A 24,250-nucleotide genomic window follows, 5' to 3' on the forward strand; every position below is an offset into this window, starting at 1 on the left:
CAAAGTGTTACAATTTTGGCCTTTCATTTTTCCAAGGCTTGTTAATCTCCCTCTCTGCCGGTTTGCTGGCCTTTTAAAAAAAAATTGCAAAGCTTGTCCATGACTGTCTAGTTGTCATGATTGAACTTAGCAAATCGTAAGAAAAACGTTACAAAGCTTGAATGTATTACTGTTGAAACCAGTACATTATTTCCATCCCCTTGAAAAGTTTGTACCATGGGCACATATTGAGCCTCCATCATCTGTGTCACCCCTTACACAGATGATGGAGGCTCAATATTTGTAAGGGTGTAAGGGATAAAGGCTGCCAAGTGCCCCAATATTCAACCTGTACTTTCTAGAGATCAGTAGGCTTGTAAGCTTTTATTTGGAGGTAGCTTGGTTAAATTTGATTCCATTATTGCTAAGCTTGAAAGCTTGCTAACATTAACTTTAGCTATTCTGTATAGGTAAGTTTGCCAGGTTAATAGCAATAAATAATAAAGTTATTCAACCATGGAATTTATTGAGTTTATACCACTTGTCACAATAACGGAATTTGTTTATTATTTTAATTTAATGGCTGCCTTAACACAATCAGGATCTTATTAACCAGATCAGAACTTTGTAACCGAATCTGCCTCATACGTGTCTTGATATTCAAAAACACAGATACACTATGGTAAGCGGTTTTAGCATTAAATAGATTTCACCTCAATATCTGTATTAATAACATGTAATTGCAATTTTGACTTGTCGAAATGATTTGCAGTTTTGCATAATTTTTTATTGAAAATCCCGAAGACCCTCTATACGTTAAAAAACTTGTCATAGATAACGGAAGTTCGGCAACAACGGCAACGATACTGATTTATTAGGGCTGTATTTCGTCTTGGTGCTAGATGATCACAAAAGATTTAGCATATTCAGTGCCCTAGGACACAGTTTGGCCCTCGGGAGAAGGGCCATTTAGAGCACGGCCTGGAGCAGTTTGGCGCAGTTGAACTTCTAATGGAAATGCAAAATAGTGCAGCGCAACATGGCACTATCAGTTTATAGAAATATAATAGAATTATAATTCTGGATTATACCAAACCTTTGAACACTACCATTATTTCCTTAATATGAGAATTAATTAATTTGATTATGGTGAAAAAAAGGGTAGATAAAAAAATCTGGCAGCTTTTGATTGCCCATATTCTGTAGTGTGGCACACCTAAATGATCTGTAGAGATGCAAATTGAAACAAAGTCCTTGTTCAAGCTAACTGTATCAAGTCTATTCCTTGCACCTTTTTCTTTCTAACTTACAACTCGCCGCTGGCTATCCACTAGTTCACTTCCAATGTCTCTGCAACTCCTTGGCTTGTTCTCCTATCCCTTGCTCTGTCTGCTGTGGTCCTAACTCCTCTCTTGATCAAGTTGGTTTTTGACATATCCTTATTTTGGTTCGGCAGTGATGAGTTGTCAAGGGAACTGCAATCTGGTGCTCACCAATTCCCAGGGCGGCTTCACATCCCCATGCTACCCCTCTGACTACCCCTCCAGTCAGAATTGCAAGTGGACCTTACGAGCCCCCGCTGGATTTATTGTGCAGGTTCACTTTGTTGACTTTGAGGTTGAAGAGGCTCTGGGGTGTATCTATGACAAGGTTATCGTGAATACAGGAACCAATGATGTCAAGTTTTGTGGCCTGACAGCCAATGGACTGACGCTTAACTCAAGTGGGAATGTGATGGAGGTGTCCTTTATCTCAGACTTTAGTGTCCAAAAAAAGGGATTCAGTATCAATTATAAACAAGGTATGTCTGCAAGCGAGTTGCAAATATTTATTCAGTATCATGCATGTACTTCAATGTTTTGCAATATATGATTTAATGTTTTCTTTGTTTAAATCTCTTTTCTAATTTGAAAACTATGATAGCTTGAATGAAACAGCAGTTTAGCGATCAGATTTCACTCTATGGCAACATGTCTAAATATAGGAGAGACTATGTTCATTTGTCACAGTACTGGAAATGTTTTGATGTTTCATTGTATTGAGGTCCGTTGTAATTTCCAATTTGAAGTGTGTGTTGTATTTAGAGAAAAGGCATGACAATTGCAGGAAGCTACCAGGCATATAATTACATATGAAAAGTATCATTGGGGCTGGGTGGAAATGCTTAATGGAAGGTCGGTGTGTTCCGTGCAAACACCACTGTTATACTTTAACATAACAATCCTCTATTTTAGCTCTGACGTTAGTTGCAATTGCGTGATTTTAGTAAAGAGCTTGGTGGAATGCCAGTTTGATGGGTCGGTTGTCAGTTTATTCTCCGTAACAGACCTCGATCACACACAACACGCTAGGATGGAGAGAGAGAATGAGAAGGAGAAGGAGAAAGATATTGTCCAAAGTGTAGTTTCTTTTCTTTGTTGGCCTTGTCTTCGAAGGCTGCGATGTCTCAATTGCTCCGTTCTCTCACCACACATAGCTGTTGGTGTAATAACAATAATAGCAAACTTAATTTTATCTTTATTTATAAAAATAAAGATAAAGTGAAAGAGGCACAAGAGCAAAACATAAAATGTAATGAATTCATTCAAATGCTTTCAGTTCGGTATAAATATTGTGGAACAGACAGGAGACAAGCTGTAAATGAATATGAATAGATATTAAAAAATTAATAGATAAAAGATACAATAGATAAGTAAAATGAAGGAAAAATTAGGAGATCAAGCAGAAAATGTCAACTGAGATTTGAGTCAAGGATGACAATAATTCCTTTCTTGAGGTAAGACAATTGAATCTAGTTTAAAACAGGCCCAGAGAGAATAGCACATTTTTCCCAGTCTACTTAAAAGATTAATTATCAAATGTTTCACTTATATCTGAAATAATAAGTGCTGACAGTCATTTTAAAAGTGTATTATGTATTATTCAGACAGGACAGTAGAGAAAGATAGAAAATGAACAGGATTAGGAATGACCGTGGGTCAGGTCTGATCCCTGGGTCCCTTGTGAACTGAGGCTGTATGTGGAGAGGGATGGGCTGCTGATTATCTCATATTAGAAATATTTTTTGTTGCTGTAAAGGCATCAGATTTCCCCCATAGGAGAAGCATGTGTGAGACTGGAGGTCATTCCAAGGGGTTTATATAGCTTAGCATTGAGAACTTTGTTCTGGTGGTTCCAAGGATCCCTCGGAGTGAACTGCAGAGCTGTAGCCATTGGCACACATCGGGAGGGGCTTTTGTTGAATAGCACATTTGGTCTTTCTTTACAACCATTATACTTCCCCACATTCTTTATGTTTGTGTATGCTCATGTTGTCCCTCCACTCGGACCCCCCTTCTTATTAGTAAGGGTAGTGCTTCTGGCCTGCTTCCCAAAGTGTGGCTGCTCCATCTGAACCTTTAAGTTTAAGTTTGTTGTCAGATATCATAAAATAAGAATGTTTTGCCTATTATTGACCTGATATTCAGGGGAACTATTGTTAGAGACAGCTTTGCAATTTTGCTAATGTGGATTAGCTAGTCTGGGTTTTGGACCAGGAAAACGTATTGGGCGTTGTGGTTTAAAGGCCGTGTGTGAGCTATTGGCTCTGTTGTTGACAATGACTGCTGTTTGTCTTTCTCCAGTCCTTCTGGTAAGTGACCTGTGGTGGGAGCCTAGAGCTATAAAGACCACCTTTGTGTCAGATGGAAGTTGAGGACAAAGACATGGTGTGAGAGGGAGTAGGCCATGAGTGTAGTCATATACACAGACTAGAATGAACACTGTCAAATAATTACTGAAGCATCTGTGGCCCCAGATGGCTTGGATGAAATGAATGACTGTTTTAGAATTGCCATTTCTCCTACATAAAGGATTCAAAGGTGCAAGGAAGGAGGGCTTAGCCACTAAATCTATGTTTACACTTCAGGTGTTGATGCATAGTTTTAGTGTGTATCCAACTTTTGGACAATCTGGTAACACTCACCAGAAGAGACGTTTAAAGGCTACTACTATTCCCCCAACAGTGGTGTAAGATCTATCACATTGAAAATAAAATGTGATCCTTTGTTCATTGGTGTCAATTATGAGGTGATACCATGAAATCTTATTGCATTTGTTTGATGTTCTCACTCAAAATTAGAATGATCTTGCAATAAACTGCACTGTTGGATATTAAGGATCATTCCATATGAATTCGTCCAGAGCACCGCGGCTGACCATCTCAGGATAAATGAGAAAATAAAAGCTCTACTATGTAACAGTTTTTACATTTAAGGTCCACTATGTTATTTGAGCAGTATCTCGTCACAGTGGTTTGGAATATTGTGTATTGGAGCAATCACACTATTGTTCTCCTGACGTTTTATGACTCTACCCATTTTTTGGCACGGCTGCACCGGCTTTGGCACGGTGGTTTTGAGATATGGACACCCAACAGTCCAGGTGGTAAACCTCTTTGGGGCTTCTCCACACTGTAACTGTCCCAGGTGTGAGACATGTTTCACATTGTCAGCAGCCCAAGATTTGCACTGTTGGCACCATTAGAACCAACCCACCATTGAAACCAACCCACCATTGAAACCAAAAGTGGGAAGAGAGCACTCAAGTATTGTAGAAAAGCTTAGTGGGTAAACAGTGTTTTCGTAAGGTTACTATTACAAGGGTAATTATAGTATTGGAACAGAAAACTATGTTGATGGTGGCAACATTTACATTGCAAGAAAATGCTGGCACAGACGATAGGGATAGAATAAGTGTATAACAGTGTGGTGCGGGTGGGTAGTTTACTTAGTGGATATAGGGCTCAGGAACAATGTTTCCACGGCCAACAGCGTTTGCGAGCAAAGTTCACTCTATAAGAGAGAGAGAAAATGTGGTTAGTAAACATCAATTTCACAAACAAATAAATATTTATTTAGGTAAACAATTAATAGGTAATATGTAGGTAGTAGGTAATATGGCCTATGCTATAGAAGGAGAGAGGAAAAGGTTACCTGGCTTGGTGTATGTCATTTAGTTTGTGTAAGTTGTTATGTTCGTTTTGGTTGGCTGACATGCACATTTTAGTTATACAAGGATAGCCAGGGTGGCAGGATACAACAACAGTGCACAACTGGCTGCTGACGGCTGCAACACGCACATCATGTGCAACTGGGATCCGTAAGAAGACTCCTTCACAGTACAACATGTCACTGTCTGTAATTGTATTGATATTGGGAATTTTATTCAATTTTAATGAATTATGTTTAGTTATGTTTGCTGACTTGGTGAATGGGGATTTCAAGCATAATAAGATCAGTTTCTGATTATGAAATTACACTACAGTGGTCCCTAGTTTGGCAGTAGATATTAAGAGGATTTTTCCCAGACGGGTTGTTGAATTCTGGTGATAAGATTTCTGCCGAGGCGATATTCTGGATATGGGTGTACTGTTTTATTCCTCCATGATGGAGGAACATTGAATATACCAATCACAAACCATGAACACTGTGTGTGAGTGGGGGTTGTGCCAGGGTATCCCCACTGGAATGTATTCATTTTATAATTTCATGACACACTCGGCTGACTCTGTGGTTCATTTTATAATTGTTGAACTTCAAATTGGATCCTAGTTTCTTAACCTCTGGACCCTAGTTACTTCTACTATTGAAATAATGCATGTTACCATATTGGTTCATTAAGGTTACCAGTCACCTATGGTTCCCTCTCAGGCAAGTCTCTTGGGTGAAATGTACTTTATCTTTTGTATAAACAGTTAAGAAAATAGTGGGGGGAAAAATTATTAATATGCATTGATTGATTATTTGTTGTTAACAGTAAGGACTGACTTTAGTTGAATTTAGTTTACTGTGGATTAATTGTTCTCTTTATACTGAACATGCACTCTTGTTTGTTCTCATTGTATTGAACATGCACTCTTGTTTGTTCTTATAATATTGAACATGCACTCTTGTTTTTTGTCATTATACTGAACCTGCACTCTTGTTTGTTTTCCACTGTAGTTGCTGTGTCACTGCGGAATCAGAAAGTGACATTGCCAAGGAGCACCAGAGACATTGTGAAAGTATCTGGTGGAATTTCCATGCCCACTCTCAACCAGTTCACTATATGCTTTGAGATAGCTCGGTCTGCCCAGAGAGACGTTGAAATCATTTTCTCTGTTAACAGTAACAAAGGATATGACGTAGCTTTCGGGAAGACCGAAAATGGGATGGCACTGATAATAGATAATAAAGAGTGCTTGATAGACAGCATCATAAGCAGTGCTAATTTCACCTCAACCATGAAGACCTTGTGCCTCACATGGTCAAAGAATACAAGAGAGTTGGCCTTACAGTTTGATGGCAACTACAGAACCAAGGTCTGTGCTGACTTCAACAAAAACTTTAAATTAGAAAATCTTCAGTTAGGAGCAGGAGGCAGTGGTGATGATGATGGTGATGAAGATGACATTGGGAGTTTTGATGGTTTTATCTACAACTTTCGACTTTGGAGAAATGCCATGACCCTTTTGGAACTGTCCTCCATAACCTGTGATTCCGTGGGAGACCTAGTCGACTGGGATAACAACTTCTGGGATATTCCCTCCTCCTATGCACATACAGATAGCAGTCTGAGCTGCAGTAAGTATGTTTTACTGTTACTACTATTAAACTGTATAGTTATTTGTCATTGTCATTATATTGTTAAGAGACATGTTCATTTCCCTAGTTATGGTTAACATGTTAGTTAGGTAGTTAAGCTCTTTGGGGTTTAACAACATTAAGAGCTTTAGTACAAAGCACTGTTTTGTGATTTTTCTTACTATACGCAGGTTTCATCCCTCGCTACAGGATGTCTGTACGTAACTTTGGATAAAAGTGGCTGCTAAATACCCAATCTTTTCCCTGTACCTTTACCTTTCATGTGTATGCTGACATACAAAGTTGATATTTTTAAACATAAATCCACAAAGTCAAATTCTGCCAAGACTCTTCCAATGAAGACCCCTCAGTTTTATTCACAGAGGTCAAGTAATCTGAAGATGGTTATTTAATTTACAAATCATGGCAAAATGTAGCAGCTTGCCATGTTTGCGCAGTAGACTCTTGGCAACAGGTCTTTGATAATAATGCAGGATGAGGTTAAAGGCTACCAGCACAGCTGAGATAGTGCCTTATTAAATCTGTGGAACCTTAAACACAACAAAAAAGGGGGAAATATATGCGTGTGTTCATCAAACATCTGCAGGTATGTGTGAAAGACAATAAGAAAACGTAGTGGCTCTTGGTGAATTCAGATGGAATAACAACCAATATACAAAAATACTAAATGCTGACTAACCGATTGTTGCATGATTACATTTTGTCCTGAAATGTCTTTTATTTCTAACATTTGTTAAAACCTCACTGTTGTTCACATACAACCTTACCTCACTCTTATGCAACACACTTTTTAGTATTTACATTGAAGAGGAAGGTATATAGAGGAACGAGTTTTCCGTTTTTAGTTACACATCTTAATTTACAGTACTACTGTCAGTTTAGGCAGAAGGATGCAGTGTTTCAACCTAAAGTTTTCATTAGTGTAAGTGTTTGTGAAGGGCTGAAGTTTATCAGTCAGTCAGATAGGTGTTTTTATAAGCCTATAACCTTCATCAGCCTCAGCTATACAAAAATGGTCAATACAGATGACATGTTCAAATGTTGCCCTGAGTTTCACCCAGTTCAAAATCGATTGTGCCTTGGCCTGATATTCAGAAAGCATTGAAATGGCCTATTTCACTGGTACTAGCTGACAAGTATTTTCGTCACTGTAAAACACATTGTAGATCAGAGCAGAGATGCCACTTAATTCTGTGGTCTATTGAAAGAGTGTGTTATTTAGTGTGTGGATTGTGGATGTATAACGGTCAAACAATGATCCAGTTCTGATGCTGAAAAGTCTAATATAATATCTAATAGAATCAGGGAATCTAATAGAATGAATAGAATTAGATAATCTAATACAGCAGACCTGTCAAGTGATGGTAAGCTTGAACTCTCTCATGCTGGTGGTAGTTGTCCAATGGTGTTGAAGTCCAACGCCCCAGTCCCTGTAGTGCTGAATTCCCTAATACCAGTTAGGCTGGCAAAGACATAATGCCAATACATCCAGCGGATATTCTCTGTGTGATTTATTTGATACACAATGAATTCAGACATTCAGTCCATTCTGACTAAACTGCAGAATGTTGTCATGTAGGGATTAACTACATTTGTCTATTACAATTACAATTTTGACAAAACATGTAGTCACATGACAAGACTTAAATTTTCCCTACTTTTAATGTGTCTCTTTCAAAAATGAACTCCATAATTGCAGCCTATAGTTTAGCATTTTTTTTTTTTTTCTTTATTGGCAAAACTAGGTTTGCCCTGTTTCTCACTTGCTTACATCCCTCTTAATCTCTACCAAACTGTTCATTATACCTGCCTCCTCAGTAACTGTGTTTTAGTATCTCCTATTCATGTTTACTCACTGTCTTTGGAGCTGTTTGGCAGTTCATAGGATCATGAAGCCTTGTTTCAACCGAACACAATAATCAGTTATATAAGCCACTGTATTCCCCAAGGTTAACTGACTGACTCTGTTGTAATGCTTACTAATTCTAATCTTCTCTTTACAGTCTGTTTCCCTCATTGTGTTCATTTAACAACCCCTCCATCTAGTGGTGAGTTTGCTGCTAACACACTGATTGGTGAGATCGCTTGCTCCTTTATTGCAGTGCATGCAGTGATGCCGGAAGATGACATCTATTGAAGTATTAGTATGGATATTAACATTTATATGCACATGCATTATGGTGTTACTTGAATTGAGTATTTATAAAATATAACTCAACAAAAAAGAGATTTGTTCACTGGTTCACAAAGCTGTTATGGTAATGATTCAATGAAAATACTTTCTTTTGGGTCACACTTGCAAGAAAACATTTGTGTGAACCCATCAGGCCTGACTTTTGCATTATTTAATGTGTGAATGTGCTTCTGTACCTTATGCAATGTGTGCTTTCAATGTTTAAAAGACGAGATGCAACGAATATGTGGAGCCTTGAAGTTAATGTTGGCAACAACACAAAATGACAGAGGATTTACATGTTCTACATTGCAGGGCCCCTTTTCTCATGTAGCTTAACACATTTCAGATAATGTACAATATTCAATTATTTGAGGATCAATTGAACAAACATTTGACCCGATTTGTGATTGCGAGATTTAGCTTTCTGAATGATGAAAATCAACACTTAAAGCAAGCAGCAAATGCATGATTGATTTAAGGTAATGGCCAGAGAGAGAGAGTGCATCTTTCCACAAGATGACAAAGTGTCTTGAAAAATCATTACATTATATTTAAATCATTACATTACATTGTGTTTTATATTCTACAGTTTTCTGTGAACCTTTACATTGTTTTTCATTTATGCATATGTGCCTTTCTTATATTGACCTTATGTAGACTATGTTATGTACAAGAGGACGCTTGTTTAAACAAACAACACATGTCCCAAAGGCCTACTAATCTTGACTCTTCTTCGGCTCTTCTTTGTATCCAGTTAAGGGTTTGGGATAGATTGTCATTTTGTTTTTTCTGCATGCTTGTTGATTAGTTCCATTGTATATTCAAATGTTCTTATAGTAAGCTGTTTTAATTCAATTTAAGGTTATTCAAGGTCACTTAATTAGTTTTATTGTAAATCTAATCTATGTATAGGTACATCCATACCCACCTTGCCTTCACAAACCACCAGTTGCTCCTCTCCGGGGTTGGGCTGCCCAGGTAGGAATCTCTATTTAATCTTATATAATGTTGTCAAACTATTTTTATGTTGTTGTCATTTTATGATAACTAATTTATTTTAGTCAGAAAGTTGTTTTATTTTGGAATTATCTCATTATTATTTTCATTAGTAATATGGTGGTCATAATATAAATATGTTACATTCAGCACTGTGTACTATGCAGATACATAGTATTCTCCTTATACATTTACTAGTATTTTCTCTGAGTAATATGCTTTGATATACAGTATTATTAGCCATACTTAGCATTAGCAGTGTTTTCTCATATTTTTGTAAGAAACTCTTTGTTGATGTTTCTGTGTCTCCCTCGTAACTGCGTTGGCATCAGTGAAAAAATAATATTGTCATTTCTCACAGACACTGTGTTTTGTGTGCCCATTTGATACTTTTCATACATGGTTTTAGGAAAAATACAGCCGGTTGAAAGGATGCTCAGTAGGCCTTTATGATTGTTGTACGAAGAATAAACAGGGTTCTCAGTAGTATTAGGCACAGTTTTAGGGCACCCTAAGATCTGAGACTGATCAGAAGCCAAACTGCCTAAACAGCCAAAGGTGAACCAACAGTTCACTTGAATGAAACACATGTGTGACAGATATTCACTTTGGTTTACAAATGGCTGTAGCCAAGGTATGGTCAAGACCTCCACAAAGTGTTCCTGAAGTTCTAAAATTAAATTGATAATACCCTTAAATCATAATTATTCCTTCTTGTTGGCAAATAGTTACACACCTTTCAGAGTGAACACTGATACATTTAAAATATGGCATTGGCTATTTTTTGGTAGGATTGTTATACCGTGCTTTACCCTGATGAACAATGTGGGTATGTGTTTAGAGTAGGAGATAATAATGCATGGCAAATAATTCAATTCAATTCATTTAAATTAGATTTTATTTTTATAGCGTCAGAACAATAAAGTTGTCTCGAGGCGCTTTACAGAGCCCAGAGCCTGGACCTCCTTAGTGCAAGCATAATGGCAACAGGGGCAAGTGAAAACTCCATGTTAGTCAGGAAGGAACCTTAAGCAGAACTACAGGACATAATGGGGGACACATAAAACATACATTTTTACATACAATTAGTTGTTCCATAACAAACTTTCTGGTTATATACTGCCTCCAATGCGCTAGGAGTGTGGAGTATAAAATTATTTGTCTAGTGAACCCACCAACAATTTACAGTTCACCTTTGTGAGGTCATCTGTACATGCCTGTACAGTATTGTGTATTTTAGGCATTTTGTCGTTTTCTTTTGTACCTTATGTAAATCCTGGGAATCCAGGTGTAATGTGAACCAATGCCTGTAGTCAATGTACAGTGAGTAAACTAAGAAACCTGCTTCCTGTGGTCTAAACATCCAGCCAATTAAATAAAGATAACTTAAAATACTGCCCTATAGTGTACCCAGGACTACAGTAAGGCTGAACAGATCACAGTAATTCTAGGCTTAGGAACTTTACATCGTGGTTCCAAGCCCCTACATACAGTATTTTATCTGATAAAGACACCCTGACAATGACTATGAATAGTGATATTTGTTTTTGTGTTTGTTTGTTTGTTTTCTTTTCTCCATTGGCTGGTATGTGTTTTCAAGAAAGTTGGTTTGCTGAGGCACGTACTTTAATGTATAAAAACAGTCTAGAAAGACAATGAAGGCACATTATATGAAGTTTACATTTGAGTCAATTTCACTTGTGTCAGCTGTACATAATTCGTTTTGAAGTCACAGAGGAACATTGATCTTTAGGAACATATAAATGTATTATTGCGCTTTTTGAAACAATCCAACTGGTTTTATGTGTGAGGATAACACTTGTGTTCTTTGTGGATAGGCTGCCTGCGTGGCAATTATTGGTGAACTACTGTTGAAAAAATACCAAAAATGCCAGTCTGTCTATTTTTATCTGAAATACATATAATGGAAACCCTTTAGCCTGGTTAGTGGAAGATGTATATTATGCTGCATGAGGAGATTAATGATACTTTTAATAACTCTTAACAATCACTTGTCTTTACCTGTTTTATTGCTCATTTCTACCTAATGCTAGGCTAACATTTTCCCACTTTTATCAGCAGCATCATTAATCCCCACCACCCTGTCGGGAGTCACAACTAACATAATTGCTACTAATGCAACAACCTATGGTAAGGATTTGAACAGTGATGTGCTTCTGGTTACTGCTTTTCATTCACTGTTTGGTTTTCTCATCAGTGAAGAGGCCCATAGCATTTTTAATATAAGTGCATACACCTGAAGCATGCTATGGTAATTTATGATTGCTATTAATCTTTGGAACACAGTGCTTTGCATGTAAACCAGAAGATATTTCCTCTATAAGTATACAGTCCTGAAATGCATTTAGGCACATGATTGTTTTATCGTATTGTAGGTACAGAGTGTCAGATTAATTCCTTGAGCAGGTCCTATGATGCCATGTATGAAGGGCATAAAGAAAAGGCGGATTGATGTTTCAATGTGACAAATACAGGACATTCTGCAACAACAACAACAACAACAATAATAATACTAACCATCTAACTTTGTGTGTACCATCAATAGCACAAACAGCACCAGTGTCAGTCACCACTGGTACACCATCCATCTCCCGCAGCACAAGTAAGATGTCATGTCTGTAAAGTATATTATTCTATTTTGATATAATATCATAGCATGGTAGATACATCATGTAGTAAGCATTTGCTTTATCTTGATATGTTTATTTGTTTCTGCCTTCTGGTCATTAGTTCAGAGACCTACTGCTAATGTAACCACCATTAGCATGCCTTTAAAAGCAGGCACTGGTAAGCGTTACCATTTTAAATACATCTTAAAATACTTCTGCTAAAAAGGTATACATGCGTTATCCTCATGCTTGAAGAATGAACACTGTTGAAAGTGGACAACTAAAAAACAAGACCACTTAATCAACTATTGTGTTTGCTCATATTTGGCCTGAATATAAGGCATGTTTAGACAAAAACTAAGTCGTCTTCCGAATGAGATTAGTTGTAATTAGTTATAGTATAGTTATATATATGGTATATTAGAATTAAACATGAACAGTCTTGTAGGCCTTGAAGATGAACATATCTTGAAGGTTGGTGATCCACAACTTAACAGGTGCTTCAGACAGACTACTTCAGACTACTTTATTTGGCTACTTCTAGGCAATTTAATGAGCATAACATACATAAAAGCAAAATGAACATCCAAATGATACATAATACCAGTACATAATTGAATGAATATGCTGTCCTGAGGAAAACAAGACAAAACTTTGGTCTTAACCTAAAATATTTAATTCTCGGTACTGGCTTTTGAACTAGATGCTGTCATAGTAGTGCTTGTACTGTATATCCAGCCTTGTAATGCACTTTCTGTCCAAACATGGCATTTCTTTTCCTATTTTTTTGTCTGCATTCACACTTTGGGATGCTATCTCAGTAGAGTTTAGCATTATACTTCACATTATACTTTATACCTATACCTTTTTCAGTTGTACCTTTTATTAGATAAACTAACATACTGCCTATGCCCTAAGCAAGAGTGTAGGTGTTCTTTTGGAGTATGTCTAATGCCATGATCAGACTACACAAATTCAGCCTGAATTTGACACAATTTGTATTGTTGCTGTTAAATTTCCAGTGTTGAGCCTGAAAATGATCATCAGGAATGACGAACAGGCCTTTTAGTGTGACACCCCACGACTGGTAGCTAGCTACATTAATGTAATGTTCTTGACGTAACCCATACGTTACCTCAAGTTCTCTCAAGAATAGACTGTCCTCTTTGGGACACACAGGAATAGGTCCACAGTCGCCACGGACCACCAGCAGTAGCCATGACTGACAATCTATTGACCCTCCTTGACGACCTTTGAACTCACAGGAGAATGTGATTGATGATCGGGGGCAAACTAGTAGTGTTGCCAGTCTCTCAACCAAGACACGGCAAGAATTTATGGTACTATGGTTGCCTAATCTGACATGGTGACCATCGTGAAAGACAAAAATATTATGAAGACTGATCCCAGCATTATGTAGATTGCCCCATCCATTTGGCAGTATGATAAATAGTCATCCCATATGTTTAGGATCCAAATGTTTAAATTAGGGTTAGGGCTAAGGTTAGTGGCTACATTATGACCCCTCCATCTGCAGAAGATTAAAATAGAACTGTAACTTCGTTTGCTGCCTGTCAATACATTACTTCTTTTGTATTGACGGACCATAAAACTACTAAATGAATAGCCTTGGCGGCTGGTGGGGACATTAGGTGTGCCTTTATCCTCTTCACATGAATGTGCACAATAAAAATTAAATTGAGGATGATATAAAAACGACCTACCTTAAATAACAGTTACAACCTTCATGCTGTCACTTGAAAGACTCAATTCAAAAAATGTAGTTGTATTTAACCGTTTTAGCCTATAAAACATGTCCTGAATGACTCCCTCATACTTCTCCCGCATTCTCTTTGGCAAAATTCCCCCTGGTTAAATGTATTTCATTGACACCTCACAATGGCTATCACGTAGCACTGCAATCGAACTGATGTTTGTCAAACTCTTAAGGGGGTTGTTTAATTCCTTTAAGTTTGCTTTTACTAAGTCTTTATTAAATTAATTGTAAACAGTTCAGTCAAGACCACCTTCTTAAGATTTCTGGATTAGATTGAAATAAACCACAAATTTCCCTAACTAATATTATGTTAAGACTATAGCTGGCATGAGAAACCTGTCATATTGTGGAGCCCTTGGTCAAGTTAGTTCTTCTCAACTGCATTCAAGAATGGGGCCCAATGTTGCCATTATATACAAACCTGCAATGGCATTTTGTACATGTAGAATAGCCCTTTTGACAGTAGATGTGAAGCTTTAAAAGTATTATGTGTTGTATGAGTTAAGAACGTTTATTTGCTATAGTCCTATTATGAAATATGTATACATTTTCATGAAAGAAAAATATTGAATAATGCAAGTTGTTTCATGGTGTTGGTATAAGTTTTTTCAATTACATATGAAAACCTACATTTATAAAGACAAACCAATGTTTCTATGTATACAGTTCAAGCTGAGATTACAGATGGCCATTTACTGTGCATTTCATCTATATGTATAATCGATTCCCCTCGACATGGATACACCATATTTGTACATGATTACTGTTACAGCTTTAAATCCACTGCCAGACATTAACAGTCTAATTTGTATGTGTAGTGTTAGTGTAATGTGCTGTACTTAAAACATTTTGCTTCCATACATGCCTCTCATCCGTGAATATTGCCAGTTACTTGTGAACTTTTTTGTGCTTTCTAGTCAGTCAAATCAAATTCTATACTATGTTTCATGTGTTACTCAATTGATTACATATTGTTGCCTCAGACAGCAAACCTATGTTTTATATTTAGTCAAAAAGGTATTAAAAAAACTGATCAAATTGGCCCAAATATTAATGTTAAAGAACTGAAGTCATACTGTATCGCATGACAAGGCTTGTATAACAATTCCTGATTTTCTATATGTCAGCCCTTAACAAACCACCATCTGTGTTTTGTGATTTGATTGTCCTCACCCTTGATGCCAGTCTCTGCCTCAAGTACCTTCTCTGCTACTGCTAACTGGCCTGCTACCCCTACTAACCAGAACCAACAGGGTAAGAAGATTGTTCAATAGATATTAACAAGTCAACACTGAATATAAGACATTACCATGTCAACAATAAGATATTTAAGCCTAAACATGAATAGATATGATGTAATTTGCTTTTCTATGTAATGTACTGTACGGTGCATGATCCATCTGTCTGCTCTAACTTGTCTATAATTGATTTTAACCTGATGTGCTACTCCTATGTGTCCCTGCCAGCTTCATCTTTATATCTGTGATAACAACTCAACCCTGTGCTGTTGACCACTACCACTACCACTACCACTACATGGCCCTTGCCCCATTCATGTCCCATTGTTTCTCTTAGGATTGTTTGATGTCTGTGTGAAGGCATTTAACATCATCCGCAAGTGGTTGTGATCACTTTGAACCTAAGACTATCTTTTATTGGAGAGCTGATTTTGAGAAATTAAACTTTGCTTCAGGCTATGCAGCAAATGTGGTTGCTATGGTTGCCTAGTTGCTATGCTTGCTAACTAAGGAAACCATTAAATAAACTTGAACGGTTTAAATGGTTCCATTTTGATGAAATAATAGCCAGTTATCTAGGTGTCGTTACAGTCTCAATTTAACTTAGGGTAGAAGTCCTCAGATTGCCTGTGCAGCTTTTCTGCTTGGCCCTCACATACATAGAACTTTGTGCTCCGTATTATTCTTTGATATACAGTCAGGTAGTAATACACGACATCTGTGACTACTTTTATGGAGGACCGCGTGCAAATGAAAAATTGTGATCTATTCCATGTTGTTTTTAATGTGATTTCATACCGACATAGTATATGGCTATTACCCATTCAATGTTTCATACATACTGTATAAAGATGGCATTGGATTTTCTTCTCTTTTTTTTGTGTGCAACATTAGCCTAAAATATGACAAAGCCTAACCTTCTCCTAGATTAAGATGTATATAATTGGTCTCATGAAAATGTTTTCTAGGTATGGAATCTAAAAGTATTGAAATTCATGACAATTGAAAAAAATGTTGTAGCTTTCTTTTCCTTTTTTGAGAATCCTCCAACTAACTTGTCTGTGTTGGGATGGTAGTCCTGCTCTCTGGTTGTGCCATACTGCCACCAGTTTAGTTGCTTCCCTCCTTTTTTATTTGTCTTCATTTACAGTATATTCACGTCATTTATTCTGTTTTAACAAAAACAGCATATGTATTTTACTGCACATTGAAAAAGCGCACTGTCTTTTATTTTGCAATGATGTAGGTTCAAGATATTGCTTTCAGAGGTGCTAACAACATTACCTTGTGACCATCAGAAATATGCAGATTAATGACGCGATACAGCAAATAACAGATTGCTTTGACCTCCCCACTTTCAAACCGGCTGATCCTGGATTGGGCAGAGAGAGAAAGAATTGTGTATTTGTGGTCTGCGCTCCGATTCACTCAACGTCCTGTGACACTGGCCACAACAACACAAGTGAAGCCTCCTGGCATTCCTGCTCTCAGAACCTCCAAATTGTCTTTGGGATTCATTTCCACCCCTCTTATTTGGCCTTTGAGGAAGAAGCAGGAGTCCACTACCACCCAGATGCAAGAACAGCCATTGGCACGTGTAACTAAACCACCAGCCCCACAATCTCTGAGACCAGATATGTCAGCAGATGTCAGTAAGCCGAACCTCATTCATTCCCAGATGGATCTATCATTGCAACAGGCAGATGCCCAGAACAGAAGCACAGACATGGACTCGTTCCAAGTTCATCTCAGCAACCGCAAAAACAAACCACTGGGCCAACCGATAGTGCTGAGTGCTGATCGAGAGAACATCACTTTGGCTGAGGCATTGGATTACGCTTCTGGAATAGAGCCATTTTACGACTCTGATCTCGGAGGCAACCCTTTTAGCCTGTATGACTTTGACTCAATCTATTCTCACATGGAGAGCATGAACGCCGACCACCTGGATGCTACCCCCTACAATGATGTCCTCATATTCAGCAGTGACAGAGTGGTAAGCCTAATGACTCTTCCTGCTGAAGTGAATGAACTTTCTCATAGTAAATCAAATGCCTCGCTGCCCTGGGGTGAGAGGGAAGCTACTGTACCTCAACGCACAATGTGGAGCAGGTGGCCCATTCCATTCCATTCAGTCAATCTGCTTTCAAGAGGAGCAGGGATAGAGATGTATGAGCCAAGTAGGCAAATGACTGACAGCACCACTATCTCTAGTGAAGTAATGTTGAACAACTTCCGTACAGACTTCCATCTAATGGGTACACAGTCCTGGCTTACACCAGTGTTGTCTTCAGTGGAAGTCCGCCATAAATCCTCTGAAAGCACATTGACACCTACACCAGTATTAAGTTTAATGTCTACCAACCAGACACCTAAAAATAAAACTGGAGGGCTGTTAACTTTCAAGTCTTCTACACAAAGTTATGAGCCTTTCAGCATGACAAAACAAGTTGTTTTGTCCCTACCAGGTCTTATCATTACAGAGAAAAAGATTCAGCCTCTCACCGATACTGTTCATGAAAAGATGCCCCTCAATCTGTCAAAGAATAGAGAGACCTTAGAAGCTAGTTTGACACATTCTGTTTACTTACAACATGACTTAACCACAGATGATAAACTTTCCTCTCAGTTATATTTGGAACATCTCACCGCAATTGCTACTGACTCGATACCTGACTCTCCTGAAACACCGGGCCCAAGGTTTTACTCCAACAATGTCAGTGACTCAATTTTACCTTCATTGAGAAGTCATTTTACCTCCATCATCAGCAATTATTTGGAAAACACACAGTCCCTAAAAGACACTCAAATCCCTTTTGGAGAGTTAAGCTCCAACTGGGCCATGAGAACTGGTCTAATAATGCCAGACTCAACATGGACATCCCAAATAGAGCCTCTTACCTCAGATCTGTTACAAATGTACAGTTTTACAGAAACTGTAATGGTTGGGAGTAAAGGTCATATTCATTATGAAAGCTCAAACAATGTTACTGTGATGAAAAACATACTTATATCCTCATTCTTAAATACAGTGTCTCTATCAGGTAAGACGAATTTGGGTATTTTACCTTCCATCTCATTCTTATCTCAAAGCTCTGAAACAGCACTAACACAGAGTCAACTCTCTCATATTCATCAACCTCAGCATGGACACTTAAGACCCTCTGACCCCATAGATATATCCATGGATCTTCCTATTGAGACATTGTCAGCAGATGCTGACCTTTCTCATCTACACATGAGTCCCAGTTACCTGATAAAGCATAGTACAGTTCTGTCTCAGGGAAAATGGTTTGAGGGGGGCTCCAGTAAATTACACTTGCCATTCTCTATCAACCCACTGTTGGTCCACCCAGCCAGTATGAATCCTTCCACCAAATCCATTGCTATGGATGCAGTACACCCTACAACCACCCACAACTCAGGGATGCACAGCTCTGAATCATCCTTAAATAGTGTTGTAACACACCTCTCCTCATGTTCAAGGGATGAGCTGAGCTCAAACAAGGACCCTCCTCTGAGGATGATTAACACAGTCATTGAGCATGCTAATAGTGCTGGATCTGTCTCCACTGTACACACTGAAATAACAGTCTCTTCTCAGCAGGGCCACATTCCTCCTGGAAGTCAATCAGAACTCACATGGTTTCCACTGCTTTATGTACCGGCCCCATCCATAGCTAAAACTAAGACTTACCCATCTAGCACCAAGCCTACAGCATCTATGAATGTTGGGCTCGCTACTAACCAAAGCAGGGGGGCACAGTACAGTGAAGATGGACACGAGGCCCCAACTGGTCATGCATTTTCAGCCGATGAGTCAGCAAGTCAAACAGGACATGGCAACACTGAGGCTGTTACCCAAGTTTCAACCACGCTGTTTCCTCTGGTCTCCTCTGGCACAAAGAGGCCAGTTTCCACACTACCCAATAGAGTCAGTGCTGTGGGCAGCACTGTGCCTGCTAGGACCACTCCACCGAGCTTCCCAGACCGGACTGAACTTGCACCCTGTCCATGTAAAGCTCACTCTCATATTATATGTCTGTGTGGACTTGCAGCCGGGAACAGTATGTTTTCCAGTCATTATAACTACATTTGGGCTTGTAGTAATAGTAATGGCATTATAGTTTTTCCCAATGGGTGAAAAAAATCTAATCTTGTTTTCAGTAGTTCTAGAGGGATGATAATCATACATGTTTTCTAAATGGGCATTAGTTCATTAACATTTTGTAGTATTCTCCAAATCAACTGTTCTAATGTGGCTTGGGAGACATAAAGCTAGTGATGCTAGGGTGACCAGGTGTCTCACTTTGCATTGTACTGCTCAGAATGTTGACCCTTTGTCCTGCATCCAGCATATTCAGATCATTTCCTGTATTTTCATTGGTAATTTGGTTTTGAATTTTCCGAAATAAGAACTGTGTTCTTTTACGCACCCAGCATATGATCAACTTGATTGACAGCTGTCACAGCCTCTTGGCGACTGCCTTCACAAAGTCACAAAGTTTCTACTTGATTTAAAAGCTATGTCAAAAGCAGCAACCTGACAAATGCAACATAGGCAAGCTCTTCTAAAAGCCTAGCTTTCATCCGGTGGCTAAGAAGAGAGCAGTGGAGGCGGTCATCAAGAGGATGTGACGGCTGTCAATCAAAATGTACAGGCATGGGGCCAGTGACATCCTCTGCTATGTCACAAAAAAACAAATTAACACAAACTTTGCAGATCAGATCATGCAGACGTCATGTCTTTAATATACCAAAAGCTGCAGTCTGTATCTTCTATGGTCTAAGTGGTGTGCTGTGGATTTGACTAGAGGACAAGTATAGGTTTACGAGCCGAAAGGCTTATTCAGCTAGATAGACATTATATTCAAGTTTTAGGTTACCTCTCAGCATTGATAACTTTCCCACAATGTCCCACACAAACGTACTACTCTTCCCACATGTAGTGGATCTGCATCTGGTCACCATAAGTGTTACTACAGTGTATAACATATTATTTTAGTTTTAGTTTTGCCTTCTTAGGAGATTTCAAACCTTCTGGGATATCAAACTCATTAGGGACCACAATTTCTTTTTAATATTTTGATTAAGACTGTTGAGACTATGACAAAGTTTGAACAGGTAAACTCAAATCAACACATCTATTTTTTCAAAATACTACATAGAAGTCTCCTAAGACTGACATGCAACATAAATATATGTACATTTTAGATATACACTAACAATACAACATCAATATATGTATATAGATATACACTAACAATACAACATACTACTTGGGATCTACTCTGGGATGTCTTGTGGGGCATAGCAGTAACAAAATGAGTTTGAAAAAGGTTGTTATCACTGTTAACACCATTTGGAAAGATATATTATTTTGTTCAATCAATATTACATATTTTAAGTTGTCCTCAACCACAGCTTCTCATGAATGCTGCTATGCATCACAGACATTTGGGATGTTGGAATTCACCTAAAACCATACAAACAACCTTTATTTCCTTTCTTCATTGCAGAGGTGGTATTCTTCAGAGTTAACCTTGTTGTCAGTGATGATTCCACTGAACAGAATGAGGCTGATGTGGAAAAAATACTCATCCAATGGGTAATTGGATGTTTGTTACTTTTTAATTTGCTCTAACCCAGAAGGCCAAAGATGATTTCAAAGTTTTGTTTTACAGCTCAGACAGACTCTCCAGGACAGGATAAACTCAGTTAACGTAAACTGTATCAGGTGAGAGATTTAATTTTTCCATAATAAACTGCATTTCTGAACATAAACTGCTGTAACCCTTTGAAGTCTCTGTTATTTGTGTTTGTCTTCTTTACTGTCCTGGTGATCCCCAGCCAAAGAGAACAGCTACTAAATAAACAACATTTATGCCTGATTTTCTGTAATATTTGTAGAGGGCATTTTTTAAGAGATCTCATTATGTGGTTAGGTTCAACTGCCAGGCCCTTTTGGTGTACAAGATGACCAGTACCAAAGAGGCTGAAATAGAGACAGTTCTGAAAAGAACACCGATTAATGGAACTGGATTGGGCCTCAGCACAGTTAAAGTGAAAACTGTTGGTATGACCTTTGTGATTGGTACTTCTTTTAGACTGACTACCAACTTTATCGACCCTTTAACACAATATATGAGACACAACCTGTCTTTTTTTTATTCTGATTAATCACAGAAAACTGTCCAGCAGAGGAAAATCCTTTCCATTACAAGTGGCTTGAGAGCAGACCCACAGTGACCATATATGCTCCCTGTTTCCCTAATAAGGACCAAAATGCATCCAGAACCTGGTGAGATGGACATTCATTATTTATATTATATATATATATATATATAATTATACAAGCTGGTAGCTAATGTCTAAATTATATTCTGTCCTAGCTTGCTGTTAATCATGGGCACAATTAAATTGTGTTGCTACATAGACTCTAGCTTGCTACTGTTCAACCATTCAACACAACAGCAGATCACGCAGAGACTAGCCTTTGTGAATCGTGAAGAGTGTTCCCTGTTTGTGTGTGTGTGTGTCTATGTTAAGGTCAATGTATGAGTAATCTGTGTGATTAAGTGGTGTCATGCTGGCGGATCCGATGTTGTTGAGGCAAAAAGAATAATGTCCGTTGATGAATGATGTCGTAGCTGTGCAGTTGCCCTTGCTATGCTGTGTAGATCTCAATGGTTTGGGAAATCTAAATGATCTAACGTTGACTGTTGGCTGGTACTGATTTAAAGCTTTACTAGATAGCTATCATTATTTGACTGAGTTAGTCAGTTGTTATTTCAGATATTACTTTGTCACTTAGATTTTTACGTTACACAAACAGAACATCAGCTGGTTTGTAGGCTGTAACTAATCCAAGTTGGTGGTTTCTCCAAAATTATCTAAGAAATGGGTTCAAATTTTAAGCTCTTTGTAAAAACTCGGTTTGTGAAATGGCTCTGGAAAATCTTTCACAACCAGGGAGATATTTACACATTACACTGACATTGGGTGAAATATCCGGTCATATTACGGAGCCGACACTTTATCGAGCCAGACTGTAAAGAAAGGTTTTTTATTAATAAAGTAGGTCTTCTTGATTACTACAAAACATAGGGGTCCTTATGGCTGTATACAGGCATATTTGTTCTATGCAACAGAAACAAAATCCAAACATGCAACAATATTTTCTGTAGATATATAATTATCAATTTTCTTATTTTTTTTTAATCTAAAACAGCCCTGGCAGTTTCGAAGAACTTTAACCCCTGCATCTTCTAAAGCTGATTCCAAATTCTTTCACATAGCATTAGACACAAAAACATTTATATTTATCCCTGCACTTCTTGCACTCCCCACTTCTTCTTTGCATTACTGTTGTAACAATTCACAGCTCCTGTATATACTTTCTTAAACTTCATAGATCATTGCACTGTTTGTTTTTGTATTGTGTTTGTTTTTGTATTGTGTTGTTATGTATATTTTGTGTAAGCACATTGAGAGCCAGTATACCAGGTCAAATTCCTTGTTTGTGCAAACTTACTTGGCCAATAAAATCTGATTTTGATTCTGATTCTAAGCTATTGTAACGAGAAGAGAGAACCAGAACCCTTAGCTATAACAAAGGAACGTTGGGGGATTCTAATAGACATCAGCTGACCAAGCTTACAAAAGTTAGCTTCCCCCTCTTACAAATTGATGCAAACTGGGTTGCTAGCTATCTTACATGGCTGGACAGCAGCCACCGCTAAGAGGACTTCTAGCACAGATGTCAAGAAGTGTTTGCAAACATTACCCTGATAGCTAGTAGCCGTACAGCCACTGCTGTGCAAAGCTAGTTAGCCAGTATCTTTTCTAACCCAAACAGCAACAAAACAGCAAGCTAGTGTAGTGCAACAGCAAAAGACTACAGAATGGCAAATTAATCTCTTATAGCTTGAGTAGCTAGCTGATTTGGTGATGAATGGCGTAGTCCAGTAAATTCATGCAGATTTTGGTTCCCGCTTCATCCAAACTACATTGTGCTAGTACTGGCAAACCCAGCCTGAACCACAGACATGTTGCAACCTTCCAATTACTTGATTTTGTACCATCAAAATTAATTTGAAGCTGTTATTTTAGGGTAAAACCATGCCTAGTGTTGTTTTAACCTTAATTGGCCCTAAGTGTTGCTTTGATAAGTTAGGGCCTTTGTTGATGAATAAACTACAACACATACCCGATATCTGAGAGAAGCTAACTATGCTAAACTAACTATTTTGCCGCAAGTGGAAAATGTCACATTTTCTAATCCAGTGGTCACTCCTTGCAGTCATGTACATATAAAAAAGATGTGTATTAATCAACAGCGTTGTTTGCTTTCAGTTCAATCAATTTACAGAATTACACATCATCTTGGAATGTAGCAGACCTCACCAACTGCACAGACATAGACGACATTGAAGTGTCCCAAGGTTGGTTTAATGTTGCACTGAACACAGCCAAGAAAAGCATGCTTGAATTACGTATATATTTATATATGTATAACATATGCCTTGAATGAAGACATAAAATGGGTTTTATAACATTAAATGTATGTTGTACTTTAAAAACATGTTTTATCTCAACAGAGAATGCTGGAGAAGTGGCTGTGCAGTTGGCAGACATCAGTAACAATGAGCTGTCGACTGCAGAGGTGTCCAAGGTGGTTACAAAAGTAAAGGAGTTGGTTAATTTAGCCAGAATCAATACTACTCTGGCCACTGCTGTGGTAAACATCATCTCCAATGTGATGACAAGCTCCAACTCAGCACAGGCAGCTGCTTCTGAAATGTCAGTACTTACACCTGTTTCCAAAGAAG

General features: G+C 38.1%; 1 protein-coding gene across 1 annotated transcript in view; it reads left to right on the forward strand.

The window, feature by feature from the left end:
* Positions 1 to 6,343: 6,343 nt before the first annotated feature.
* Positions 6,344 to 24,250, forward strand: part of adgrg6 (adhesion G protein-coupled receptor G6) — a 41,191-nt gene continuing 23,284 nt past the window's right edge. The window contains exons 1-8 of the mRNA XM_080860328.1: positions 6,344 to 6,581; positions 9,691 to 9,756; positions 20,939 to 21,027; positions 21,104 to 21,156; positions 21,365 to 21,495; positions 21,606 to 21,720; positions 23,775 to 23,863; positions 24,020 to 24,221. Of these exons, the coding sequence (XP_080716454.1) occupies positions 6,461 to 6,581; positions 9,691 to 9,756; positions 20,939 to 21,027; positions 21,104 to 21,156; positions 21,365 to 21,495; positions 21,606 to 21,720; positions 23,775 to 23,863; positions 24,020 to 24,221 (866 nt within the window). The 5' untranslated portion in view covers positions 6,344 to 6,460. The remainder of the gene's footprint in view (positions 6,582 to 9,690; positions 9,757 to 20,938; positions 21,028 to 21,103; positions 21,157 to 21,364; positions 21,496 to 21,605; positions 21,721 to 23,774; positions 23,864 to 24,019; positions 24,222 to 24,250) is intronic.

Source organism: Sprattus sprattus (genome assembly GCF_963457725.1).
Source record: "Sprattus sprattus genome assembly, chromosome: 2".
In the NCBI taxonomy this organism is placed as follows: Eukaryota; Metazoa; Chordata; class Actinopteri; order Clupeiformes; family Clupeidae; genus Sprattus; species Sprattus sprattus.